Raw genomic sequence first — 14,163 nt, forward strand, 5'->3', positions numbered from 1 at the left:
TAGGTGGCCTAAAAATGAGAGGTGCGTGCAGAAAACTTAAAAACAGACTGGCCCATCTATCGTTCCCCAACCCGCTCCACCTCCATTTACTAGTGATAATCATGCCTGTGTAAAAGCACAGCAACCGTCACTACCGGGACAACCTGTCGGGCAGCTGTGCTCAACAGATCGTCCCATGTTAAAGGGCCCTAAGATGGTAAACCTGTGGACCATAACTTGATCCCAGTTGCCATGACAACCCCTTGGCAAATTGTGACTGCATTGCCAGGGGCTGACTGAGTGGCAAAGGAAGCTTCCCCTCTGTCTAACCACTTTGATACTGAGTTCACTACTGACCACGGCATCCAAGGAGTTTAAAAGCCAGGCTTGGAGTTATTCTGAGCCGACTCCATGCGCTCCCTTCCAACTTACTGTGAGTTAAAGACACAGTAAAGTAACAAACACACATTTTAATCACTAAATTGATTAATTATGACATATCACTGCTAGATCAGGCAAAAAAAAGGTTTCAATTGAAACCATTTTAAAAATGCTCCAGATGAGGCCGTTACATTCCTGTGATGGCGGCCTCGCTATGGCTTTGATTTTTAGAACGCCCCCCTAATGTACCCAGTGCTGGTGGTCACACATGCTCAGTAAAACCAGCCGTAGTTTGTGATGGGAACGGCACCCTGATGCATATATGGGTTATGCCGTCTATCACACAGCACATGAATCGGCCCGTCTACAATGGTGCAAGGAGTGTCGTCATTGGAGAGTTGACAAATGCAAGACTGTTCTATCGAATGATGAATCCCGCTGCTCCATCTTCACATACCCGGGTGTGGGGAACGCCGGAGGAACGCTGCCTGCCTGAGTGTGTTGTACCAACAGCTAAGTACGGCAGAGGTTCTGTTATGGTCTGGGGATGTTTTACATGGCATGGTCTCGGTCCGTCCGTTGGTTGTAGTAATAAGAACCATGAACACGGAGGTGAGCCTGACACTGTAGACAATAATGTGCAGCTGACAATGTGCCAATACTCTGGGAATGGTCGGCCATACTTCCAACAAGACAACGCGCCTCGTCACACATCCAATGATGTTTTATGCTGGTTCGAGGATATGGATGTTCTCTGATTGGACCGGCTGCACAGAGTCCTGACCTGAACCTACTGAACATCTTTTGGACAAACTGGAGCATCGGATCAGGAAATATGAACAGCGCCCATCTTCTTTGAGAGAACTTACCAGACATTTGAAGGATGAATGGAGGGAAATACCAGCAGAAGTGTATCAGATGTTAGAAAGTATGCCATGTCATTAGGGCCAAAGGTGCCGCACTAAGTATTATCATATGGAATATAGATACTACTTGTGGTTCTTGCTCAGGGGTCCAATTACTTTGGTAGGCTAGTATATAATACTGTTGCATGTTCTGTTTGATCTGGGATCAGCACCGTAAGACGGTTTTGGTCCAGCCTGTGCCCTATGTATTCTATGTATACCTGCATAAGCAATTTGTTCTCCTATAACTGATCTTGTACTACTTACCTCCCTGGAGCCGATACTTGATTCATGTTTGATGGCTTCCATATATGAGGCCTGACATCTACGTTTCATGCCTCTTACACGGCTGCATTAGCTGCCTCATACATATTCAGAAACTGCTGCATTTCACACGAGTGGCCTACTGTGCAGCGTCCAGGCGGCGGTGCGGGCGGCAGCCGTCAGTGACCGGAGTGCACATGTCCTGTGATGTCCACCAGGTGGCAGGTGAGTCCATGATCCTCGGAAGAAGATGAAAGCAGGAATCCAGCACCAGATTGCTTGTAAATGCACAGGTCAAATTACTCTCCAGTAAGATTAAAGCAAACAGACAGAAAGAGTTTTTCAGGATTGGATACGGATGATCGTGAACACAGCGGGCACCAAGGAGTCAGATGCCACAAGCCTTCCCAATCTTGTAGGGCAGTCACAATAAAACGTCTTGAAATTGACGTTCTCAGCTTCAAAGTCAAGTTCTTGAACCGGTGACATCTGATCCAGACATGGAGGTTAAAGATTCATAGACACACGGGGGTGGGGGCGATAAAGCTGATAATGGGGGATCAGTAAGGTGCACTTAACCAATGGGGGGGTTCACTGGTCATGTAGGTGACCATCTTAAGAAGAACTCACAGATACATATAAACAGGACTGCAGTGGCCCCCTACTGCTACAATAGGGGCCGATCATCCAGGGAGTCATCCTGTCGTCTGCAGGAGGTTTTGGCACTGATCGGCTCTGAGGGTCCCTGGAATGAACACGGGTCCAACAAGGCAATCACGCCAAATTCCAACATACACCTTCAAGTTGAAATTTGTCTTCTGATGGCTCGTGCTCCTACTAGTCATTTGCATTGCATCTGCACTGAATTGGCGCTTCGCTGTTCACTAAAACGGCCCGCAATGATTGCATCAGTCCTGGACTGCCCTGTCCGACGGCTCCTTGCATGTATCGTAGAAGGAGCCACTTCCAGTACGCTTCCCTTACTGCAGTCATAGAAGCCGTCCCACCGGACTTAGAGAGTACGCCATTTTATTTATATGTAGGACCCCCGTAGTGAGATATAGCGCTGGATCCGGCTTTTAGACCAAACCCTGTATTATGGGGAACACTTGGGTTGGCTTTGTCATGGGGGAGATAAATGAAAGGGGTTATGGAAAGTTATAAAGTTATTCCCTATCCACAGGATAGTGGTCCGACCAATATAACCCCCACTGATCCTAAGACCGGGGGTCCAGTTAGTACCTGAGTGATTGGAGCGGAGGTCACACGGGGGCACTGCTGCTCCAACCACTTCAAAGACACCGAGTTCAACTTTGTTTGGTAAACTCTCTGGCGCTGTCACTGAAGTCACCTGTGTGACCTCTGCTCGGGGACCAACTGGACCCCTGTTCTTGGGATTGGTGGGGGTCTCAGTGGTCAGATCCCCACCAATCATCATATGCAGACAGGAGATAACTTATAGCTTAGCACAACTCCTCTAACTCATGTCGCCAAACCAGAGACTCTTCCAAACGGTGGATCACTGCGGTTGACTCTGCTGCGGTGGATTGCTGTAGCCGCCTCACCGTGGGTGACAGTACAGAAGGTGGGCACTGGCAAACTTTGTTACTGTAACTCTGTGTCGAGCTCCATTATAGGGGGACGCCGTGCCCGTCTCTGTTATAGGGGGGGCGCCGTGCCCGTCTCTGTTATAGGGGGGGCGCCGTGCCCGTCTCTGTTATAGGGGGGGGCGCCGTGCCCGACTCTGTTATAGGGGGGGGCGCCGTGCCCGACTCTGTTATAGGGGGGACGCCGTGCCCGACTCTGTTATAGGGGGGACGCCGTGCCCGACTCTGTTATAGGGGGGCGCCGTGCCCGACTCTGTTATAGGGGGGGCGCCGTGCCCGACTCTGTTATAGGGGGGGCGCCGTGCCCGACTCTGTTATAGGGGGGGCGCCGTGCCCGACTCTGTTATAGGGGGGGCGCCGTGCCCGACTCTGTTATAGGGGGGGCGCCGTGCCCGACTCTGTTATAGGGGGGGCGCCGTGCCCGACTCTGTTACAGGGGGGGCGCCGTGCCCGACTCTGTTACAGGGGGGGCGCCGTGCCCGACTCTGTTATAGGGGGGACGCCGTGCCCGACTCTGTTATAGGGGGGATGCCGTGCCCGACTCTGTTATAGGGGGGACGCCGTGCCCGGCTCTGTTATAGGGGGGACGCCGTGCCCGGCTCTGTTATAGGGGGGACGCCGTGCCCGGCTCTGTTATAGGGGGGACGCCGTGCCCGGCTCTGGTATAGGGGATGCTGTATCAGGCTCTGTTATAGGGGGACGCCGTGCCCGGCTCTGTTGTAGGGAGATGCCGTGTCCAGCTCTGTTATAGGGGGACGTCATACCCGGCTCTGGTCTAGAGGGACGCCGTATCAGGCTCTGTTGCAGGGGGACGCCGTGCCCGGCTCTGGTCTAGGGCGACGCCGTGCCCGGCTCTGGTCTAGGGCGACGCCGTGCCCGGCTCTGGTCTAGGGCGACGCCGTGCCCGGCTCTGGTCTAGGGCGACGCCGTGCCCGGCTCTGGTCTAGGGCGACGCCGTGCCCGGCTCTGGTCTAGGGCGACGCCGTGCCCGGCTCTGGTCTAGGGCGACGCCGTGCCCGGCTCTGGTCTAGGGCGACGCCGTGCCCGGCTCTGGTCTAGGGGGACGCCGTGCCCGGCTCTGGTTTAGGGGGACGCCGTGCCCGGCTCTGGTTTAGGGGGACGCCGTGCCCGGCTCTGGTTTAGGGGGGTGCTGTATCAGGCTCTGGTCTAGGGGGGTGCTGTATCAGGCTCTGGTCTAGGGGGACGCCGTACCTGGCTCTGGTCTAGGGGGGTGCTGTATCAGGCTCTGGTCTAGGGGGGTGCTGTATCAGGCTCTGGTCTAGGGGGACGCCGTACCTGGCTCTGGTCTAGGGGGGTGCTGCATCAGGCTCTGGTCTAGGGGGACGCCGTACCCGGCTCTGGTCTAGGGGGGTGCTGTACCCGGCTCTGGTCTAGGGGGGTGCTGTATCAGGCTCTGGTCTAGGGGGGTGCTGTATCAGGCTCTGTTTATAGAGGGTGCTGTGTCCTACTTTGTTACAGGGAGCACTCTGGATGGCTCTGTTCTAGGGGGGCACTGTGCCCGACTGTGTTATAGGGGGTGCTGTGGTTGGCTCTCTTAAAGTGGACACTCTGTCTGGTTTTAGGGGAATGTTGTGTCTGGTTCTGTATTTATATGCCAAGCATAGTTGTGGTGCTGTATTTATGTATTGTGCTGGTTTCTGTTGCTGTATTTATGTACTGAGCTTGGTTCTGCGGCTTTATGTCTTGAGTTTGGTTCTGGTACAATATGTATTCACTGAGCTTTTCTGGTGTTGTATTGATATAGTGTGCTTGGTTCTGGTACTCGATCTATGTTACAAGCTTGAGTCTGGTGTTGTATTTATGTTAGAGTACCAGAACCATGCTCCTATTTAGTCTGGTTCTGGTATTGTATCTATGTTATGAGCTTGGTTCTGGTATTTATTCCCTGAGCTGTGTGGGTATGCTGCCATCTTGCTGCTTTCTGCACAAGCACAATGCAGACAAACTGCCTATCAATATATTGCTTTTTTTTCAGATGGAGGGTGCCATCTGCCCTCGGGCCGGCACGATACAGTCATAAATGACGGTTTTCTCACTTTGAGTAATGATTATCTCGGTGACAGAACGCGGCCGCAGGGGAAATATTATTACAGATAAAATTTAAAGAAATCTTATGTTTGCAGGAAAAACAAAACTAATGTAATGTGCGCGTCGCACGGTTTATCTAGGAGCCAACAGCAGATGATACAAAGTGGTTTTCTTAGCATCAGTCTGGAAGCCTCGAGGGGATCGGCAGCCATGTGATCACACAGGGGAACCGCCAGATAAAGACTCTTCACCAGAACAACATACACCGCCGCTACAATACACGGACGCCATCTCAGCTTCTCAACCACTCCATGAGGAATAGCTGATATATTGGATGCATATAGGGGGGGGATCATCGATCCCCTACTACGAAGACAACTGGGCCATGTGGGATTGTAATCAGATTCCGAAATCTCCATTGCTTACCATGTTACAGTTTATAAACGAGCATAAAAGTGTCAAATGAGGGTGTACCATCTCAGCCAAACATGGGACGAGGTGGTTGGCAGGACCGAAACAGCCGCATGCGACTGTTAACGTAACTCCCATAGAAGTGGATGAGAATTAAGGAAACAGTACAGCAGGGTGAGCGATTTCTATAACTTGAGAGCTGCGGAGACATCTTCTATGCACTTCTATAGGACGTACAGATACAGCTTACAACTGTCGTATGTGGCCGTCCTCCTGACTACCTCATACCATGTACAATGGCAGCTACAGAGCCAGCACATTTGGCTGTTTCCTTAGTTCCTGACAATCCCTGGCCACCGCTTGTAGTCAGGCCAGGAGCATTGGGAGCTAGGGATGGGTCCCAGAGGTGGGACCCGCATTTATCAGACTTGTCATACAAGTTCAGTAGGATTCATGCCTTAAGGCCGCCTGCACACGGGCGGAAATCCCGCAGCGGGATTTCCCGCGAGATTTCCGCCGCTCAAAGCCTGCCTAGGAGTGCATTACAATACGCACTCCTATGCAGACGGCCGCGCGAAATCTCGCGCAGCAAACAAACAGCGGCATGTCGTATTTTTGTGCAGGGCTCGCAGAGCCTCGCACAGATACGTCACTCACCCGGCCGCTGGCTCCGGTCTGCGCATGCGCCGGCTGCTGGCACACGAATGAGCCGGGGCCGCCGGCGCGTACTCGTCTCTGCAGGCGCTCAGGTCGGGTCCCGCGGCGAGAATTCTCGCCGCCGGATCCGACCCGCTCGTCTGCAGGCGGCCTTAAGTAGGATTCTCAATATGTAAACTGTATACAAATCATCACAGCAATGCAGGGTCCTTGGAATTAAAGGGACAGTGTCTCCACCGAACAGAGCATAAAGTAAGTTATGGTGTTGTTAGGGGAGGTAACGGGGCGCGGGGGAAGTGTATTTTTTATACTGACCGCCTCCCCGTTTCCCACGCTGTATACCCGTGAAATCAGCACATGGTCTGAAAATCAGACTCTTTTTGACTTTTGAATGGAGTGATGGTCACGCATGCCCACGGCCACTCAGGGAGACTCAGCTGCGCCATTCTTATGATAAGTGGGGGTTCACGTGGTCAGCCCCCAGTGATCATGTGTTTAGCACCTATCCTGCAGACAGGCGATAATGTATTTGTGGGATAACCCTCCATACGCTCCTATAGGAGTTGTCTAGGTATACACAGCATGCATTTACAGGACTGGACTCCAGACACCCAGTGACTCCGGCGGAACTTATAAGAGCATCAGAGCGGCCGCTCCGCGTTCTCAGGAACAGAGAATATAAATCAGGGGGGATAAGAATGGATATTTACAGGTGACATATTTATAACTAATACAGGAAAACCTTAACAAAAATCGTCTGACTTCTCGGCTCGGTGTGACCCCCGGCAGGTCTCTAGCTGGAGACAGGGACGACAGAAATGTCAGCGGCGGGTGAAGCAACACTTCTGTACTTCTGCCCCGAAAGACAGGTGACATCTGGGAGTCACGTCGTCTTTGTCATTATGCTCCAAGCTGCAAATCTCGTCTTTAAAAGTCACTTCATTCCCTTCTGTCTGCAGAATTTACAGTAAGAGAAGCAAATCGGAAGGATGAAGATAATCTCAGTGTCAGTAACATCCCTCCACTAGAAGGAGTATATATATACATACACACACACACACTCAGTGTCAGTAACATCCCTTCACTAGAAGGAGTGTGTGTATATATGTATGTGTGTATATATGTATGTATGTATGTATGTATGTATGTATGTACACATATACTGGCTGATATACCCAGCTTCGCCAGGGATAATTTGGTACAGGTGTTTACGTGTCATTCGCACTGAAAATTTTACGAAGTTGCGGTTACTTCAGAGGAACTGAGGAATATATGTATATACATAGAGCAGCGTTAGATTCTCCTCAGACTGCATGTACCGATGTCCCTCTGCAGAATGTGCCACCCCTTCCACTCTACTCACTTTTTACCCTTAAATGTAACACTCCTTTCTATTCAAATTTACCCTCAGACTGGAGGATGCAGCCCCTCCTTAGCCTTAAAGGCTTCATCCCTACAGTCCATGGCCGCTTCCTTATGTATTTTACAGCCTTTCAGTATATTCTCCTCAGTGTATACAGGCAGAGGTCAGTTAGATAGTTGTGCCAAATTTCACACATGTATGACACCGGGAAGTTACATAACATAGGGGTGCACTTAGGATTGAATAATCGAGTTTTGATTCTTTCACTTATCCTGTTTAGGACCTAAAGAATGGGCGTGCCAAATTTCACACTTATAGGACATCAGGAAGTTACATTACATACTCATTGTCAGTAACATCCCTCCCCTGGAAGCTGTCATTGGATGGAATGACTTTCTCTGTGATTGTAACATTGATATAAGTGATTACAACATCAGAGCAAAACCATAATTTATTGTGGAGAACCGAACCCTTGTAGAGAGGCTCTAGTACCCTGTTGTACCACCTCTAGCTTGGATACAAGATGTAATACGGGCGGGCATGGAGGCTCCAGTACCCTGTTGTACCACCTCTAGCTTGGATACAAGATGTAATACGGGCGGGCATGGAGGCTCTAGTACCCTGTTGTACCACCTCTAGCTTGGATACAAGATGTGATACGGGCGGACATGGAGGCTCTAGTACCCTGTTGTACCACCTCTAGCTTGGATACAAGATGTGATACGGACGGGCATGGAGGCTCTAGTACCCTGTTGTATCGCCTCTAGCTTGAATACAAGATGTGTTATGGGTGGGCATGGAGGCTCTAGTACCCTGTTGTACCACCTCTAGCTTGGATACCAGATGTGATACGGGAAGCATGGAGGCTCTAGTACCTTGTTGTACGACCTCTAGCTTGGTTACAAGATATGATACGGGGAGGATGGAGGCTCTAGCACCCTGTTGTACCACCTCTTGCTTGGATACAAGATGTGATACGGACGGGCATGGAGGGATACAGGTTCTATATGGTATCCTGCCACATATCAATCCACATTTGCGTCAACTTAACCTCTAGATCGTGTAAACTCCCGGGCTGTTGAAGTTGGCATCCCAGATGGTCCTATAATGCTCTATTAGTGATAAATTGGGCGGCCATGGAAGTGTGAAAATGTTGTGGGGGCTCCTGTGACCCCTTGTGTGCGGCCGAGCATTATCCTGCTGGAAGCCGCCATGAGAGGAACACATGTGGCTGCAGGATGTCCTGAACATATCACGGAGCTGTCATTGTCCCTCGGAGCACCACTATAGGTGTCCGATTGTAAGAGGCAATGGCCTTCCAGACCATCACACCAGCAGGGGGCAGTGTGCGGATCCACAGCAAAGGCAAGATTGGGGCTGTCATCCCGAGGTTTCCATTGAGTAACATAACAAACTGTCATATACTTCCCTCTCCCGCTGTGTCCTACAAGGGGTCTCGGTCCCCCGCACTCATTCACTGAGCTCTGTTATTGGCTGTGGACCATGTGACGCCCCGTAAATTAGGAGCGGGGTACCGAGCACCGGCGGCGCACACAGCGGGGAGAGGTGAGTATTTGACATTTTGTTATGTTACTCAATGTGAAGGGGTACAACTTGGACATCTCCTTCAACTGATGAAGAGGCGTAGCAACTCGAAATGTGTTTTATAGCCGGTACTTCACAATCAATAATGAAAGAATCATCTCTACACATCAGTTTCTTACCGACAGGTTGCGCCGTGCACCAGGGTAATTCTCTCAGTAAGATAGTAATGAAGTCAGCAAGAAAGGATCACCAAACAACATTACACTCTACATGATCCTTTTTAGGGCCATAACTGCGCCACTGAGAATGAGCGGCCAAGAGCGGACCTCAACTAACTGACCAAGACCATCCAGTAATAGCGCTATCCTAATACCGCGCTGGGAGAACCAGTCACACGACCATTCAGTCACTAAGAACAAGCTCTTGTCCGGATGGGTAGAGTATTGCGCTCCGTAGAAGCCTTACCTGGAAATCCTGATCATCGATTCCAAACCTTTCCCTTAGATTTCGGAAGACCATGGGACAATATTCCTTAAACTTAAAGTGGCTAGGCATGTTCTCCCTGGAAAGAAAACAGGATGTTCTTAGAATATCTTGAACCGAGAAGGACTACAACTGTGAATAATTCAATGAGTGGCTAAGCGCTGCCTGTGATTGGCTGAGCGCTCAGCCAATCAGGCGCAGGCCTTTCAGCAGACGGGGATTTTAAATCCCTGCCTGCTGAAAAAACTTCAGAGTGCTGGGGACCAAGCGGCTAGACACGCCTGAGCCCTGACAGTGGCGGAGAGGCGATTATATATTTTTTCCATTTTTTTTTACACATGCTAGGGATGATTTTCAGGAAAGGGCTTATATTTAAAGACCTTCCCCTGAAAATGACTGTAGGGGTTGCCAGCAGCCCATAGCTTTCAATGGGGCCACCAGCAGCAGTGGCAGCCCCATTGAAACCAATGGGTACAGAGCTTCTTTCACGTGTTTTTTGGCACGTCCGTGGATACGCGGATTTGTGCGCACATACGCACGCGCAAATGCACGCTCGTGTGAACGAGGCCTCAAAGTGCTACAACATTGTGGCCCCGGTTTATTAACGGAAAAACTAGTGACATGTTCCTTTTAATAACACATATCTAATAAAACATCATCAAGAAAAAGAAGCAACATAATAATAATAACAACAGTAGTAATGATGATAATGATAATGATAAACAACCATATATACTAAATATCTACCGGAGGAACTAGAGAGCTCCGAGCCGTGATGGGGATGCTACTCGATCATGGACATCGTCTTTCCTTGACCCCCAGACTCTTACATGTATGTGGTACTGACACACGAGTCCCATCATGCAACTTAAAGTTGTTGTTTGATTAGAATTAACTTTTTTTTAAAATTAGAGCCAAATGAGAGAAAACAATAAAACAAAAAGATACTCAGCCGTCCTCGCACCCGGCGCTCCAGCCCGTGATTCCTCTAGTCTCTGTAGACAGCGGAAGTCAGGTGACCCCTGCCTGCCAATCAGAGGCCGTAGCATCACTGCCCGTTCTCCTGGCATCAGCACTCACATCCTGGGCGCTGTGATATCAGGAGTTCTGAACAGTGACACAGTGGTCTCTGATTGGCAGGCAGAGGTCACCTGACTTCCGCTGTCTTCACAGACGGGGGTTATTGCAGGACTGCAGCGCTGGATCGGCAGGGCCGAAGATGGGTAAGTACCATTAGTTTTATTCTTTTAACCCTTTTGGCTCTGATATTAAAAAGCCAATTCTATCCGGATATCCCCTCTAATAATAGGAATGTTGGGGGGTATTTACTTGGAGCAGAGTTTCACACAAAGAGGCGGCATCCGGCTGTGAGTGACAAACGTATTAGGAGGCGAAGTCTCTTAATACGTCTGGTTAATTTGGCGGCACCAGATGAAAACCTACTTCAACTAGGGACTAGAGTCGGATTTTGCTATAATTGACGCCAGCTTCTGGTGTGGATTACAGTAAATATGGCGGGCCGCACGTGGTCGTACCTGTTAGAGCTGGGTTGGGCCCACTTTTTGAAAAAGTGGTGGGGTGCAACGTGCGTGGCTTAAAAGTCAAAGATTTGGTGCATGCGCCAAAATTGGGATTTTTAGGAGGCAGAGTTCTGGGGTTCGGCCAGAAATAGGGGCTATGAGGTCTAGCAATGAATGAGGCGAAAAATGGAAACGTCCGTCACATCGAGGAATAGTAATCTTCTCTTAGAGTGATTGTAGAAACTAATTTCGTCACAATTAGAGATGAGCGAGCATACTCGCTAAGGGCAATTACTCGATCGAGCATTGCCCTTAGCGAGTACCTGCCCGCTCGGAAAAAAAGGTTCGGCTACCGGCGGCGGGCGGGGAGCGGCGGGAGGCAGCAGGGAGGAATGGAGGGGAGATCTCTCTCCCTCTCTCCTCCCTGCTCACTGCTGCAACTCAGGTGCGCCGGCAGCCGAACCTTTTCTTCCGAGCGGGCAGGTACTCGCTAAGGACAATGCTCGATCGAGTAATTGTCCTTAGAGAGTATGCTCGCTCATCTCTAGTTACAATCAGAGAGATATTCTGGTATTAGAGCTAAAAGAATGATTTCACACTTCTGCTCAAAATTTCAGTTTTTCTGTTCTGTCGTTTAACAGCATTCCGGATCAGTCAAATGACGGAAACCAAATGGCGCTTTTGATTATAACAGGTTCCATCAAGCTTCCGTTGTGATTTTCATTATTCTGAAGGAAAAAAAATAGGGTCGCATGCGGCGACCCAACGAGAGTATGCAGACTTATTTTTCAGGCAATGCTCCATGGGAAAAAGATGCAAATTGGATCATATTAGACAAAGCAGAAGCTCCTCCTGAAAGGAAAAGTAACCCATTCTTCATTCTTGCCGTGAAAACAGTAGAAACCGTGAAGAAGCAGAAATACCCCACTGTGACAAGGGCGACCCCACCATGAGGTGACCTGAGCCTACTGCCTCAGGTGGCAGCCTGCAGGATCTCAGAGGGGCGGCAGGTTGCAACCCAGCTGGTGATTATTTTTTACTGGCCTTTAAAAATAATTGCCAGCTGCCAGCAGGTTGGGTAGCAACTCAACAAGCATGTTCCTGCTCGCACGCTCCGGCCTGTATGCAGCAGAGATGCCGAAGGAAGAGGTCAGGGGTCACAGGAGCAGCAACTGCCAGCATACATGAACTGCAGGCTGGGTGACGAAATTGCCTGTTAGGTTGCCGTGCCGGAGGCCAATGGGGGGACACTATTACTATTATGGGAGTCACCATAACTACTGGGCTACGTTGGAAGACACTATTATTACTGGAGCCACCATGAGGGTCACTATTACTACTCAGACCATTAACAGGGTCACAATTAGTACTGGGCTCCACTAATGGGATCACTATAAGTACTGGGGTTATTAAGGAGGTTAAAATTACTTTTGGGGCCACTAAAGGGGACTCTTACTATTGGGTCCACTACCGGAGGCATTATTACTCAATGGTTCAGATATGTGTTGGGTATCTTGTGTATTGGCGCTTTGAATGCCTGTAAGTGGGGTTTCTGCATCAGAGGGGGGGGGGGGGGGGTTGCACCATTTCACAGCTCACTTCAGGCAGCATAACGGCTTGGAGAACTCAAGTGGTCAACGCAACAGCAAAAGACAAAAGCTACAGTTACACCAGACGCTCCAAAGCAGATCCCCGCGGGCCACGTCAGAAGGAGCTGCAGCCTGGAGGTGGATTAGATGGCTCTGTGACTATTGAACTATGGGTGCGACTACTGGATTAGTGTCTCCTGTTTGCTGTAGGTTTCAGAAATGTTGGGAAGCCTTCAGCAAACATTGGTGGTCAGGGCTATGTAATCACAATGTGTCATTTAACCAGCAATGGCGCCAGCAGTCTCTTCATTCCCACACGACGCCTTTTCCCATACATATACATAAAGCAACAGATGGAACATACAGAGACGGAAGCACCTGGAGAGCACAGAAAGCGCAGAACTCTTAGTATGTTATAATTAAAGGGACCAGAGATCCAAATCTACGGCTTCCCTTCATATTCTGTCTGCCTGCTGCCACCACTAGAGGGAGCTCACTGGACAGGGATTTATAGAGCCGTCATATCCCCTTCAGCGGGTCTGGCTGCATAGCTTTGCAGTCATGGCCCCGCTGACGCTATCAACACTTTTCTTGTGTTCATATCTCTGTTCCAGCTCCCTGTGTTAAGTGGGTGGTGCCCACCACTCACCGTCAACCAAATATGAGCACCGCCCACTTGACACATTTACCACACCAGAGGCAGAGTCTAAGAAAAGCCTGAATTGGGATAAGAAGTAGTATCCATAAAGGTCAGCTGTTATAGAGTCAGATGGGCTGCAGCTGCAAAGCTATGCATCCGGCCCCGCTGACTTGGGGACATGACACGTCCTTTCTTAAAGTGAACCTGTCACCAGGTTCATAATGCCCAAACGAGGAGCAGCATGAATGCAGGTCAGGAAGGTGCAGAACATCCATGTATGTTTTATTCTGAAATCCTACGAATAAACCTACTTCGAAACAGACTTCCGAGTCTTGGGGGCCACGACAGCCTCTCTCCACCCGAATCATCTAGACCACATGTATCAAATCCAGACCGCCATATCATCGTCCCCAATGAGGTCCGGACACAGAAGGATCGACTCTCCACTTTCCCCAGAGTACTCAGCCAGCACGTGGCAGAGGGGGCGGCGCCAACACAGGGAGTGGGTGCCATCTTGGATTCTAAGCTCCAGCACACCACCACACTGCTCTGTTCAGCAGCTCACTTGGTAGCTCAGCTTTGCCAGCCTTACCCGGCGCCCTAGCCACCCGCCAAGGTAGGCCCCCAAGACTCGGAGCTGTTTGGACAATATCTTCAAAGTAGGTTTATTCTGAAACACCGAGGCATATATACTTGTCCTGGGTCATACTGCCCATGGTTCAAGCAGCATGAATCTGGCGGCAGGTCTCCTTTAACCGCTTAGGAGCGCG

General features: G+C 50.2%; 1 protein-coding gene across 1 annotated transcript in view; it reads right to left on the reverse strand.

The window, feature by feature from the left end:
* The window catches only part of PIP4K2A (phosphatidylinositol-5-phosphate 4-kinase type 2 alpha), a 108,893-nt gene that overhangs the window by 24,465 nt on the left and 70,265 nt on the right, over positions 1-14,163 (reverse strand). The window contains exon 3 of the mRNA XM_066585780.1: positions 9,627-9,723. Within this exon, the coding sequence (XP_066441877.1) occupies positions 9,627-9,723 (97 nt within the window). The remainder of the gene's footprint in view (positions 1-9,626; positions 9,724-14,163) is intronic.

This window comes from Eleutherodactylus coqui, chromosome 12 (genome assembly GCF_035609145.1).
Source record: "Eleutherodactylus coqui strain aEleCoq1 chromosome 12, aEleCoq1.hap1, whole genome shotgun sequence".
NCBI classification, from domain to species: Eukaryota; Metazoa; Chordata; class Amphibia; order Anura; family Eleutherodactylidae; genus Eleutherodactylus; species Eleutherodactylus coqui.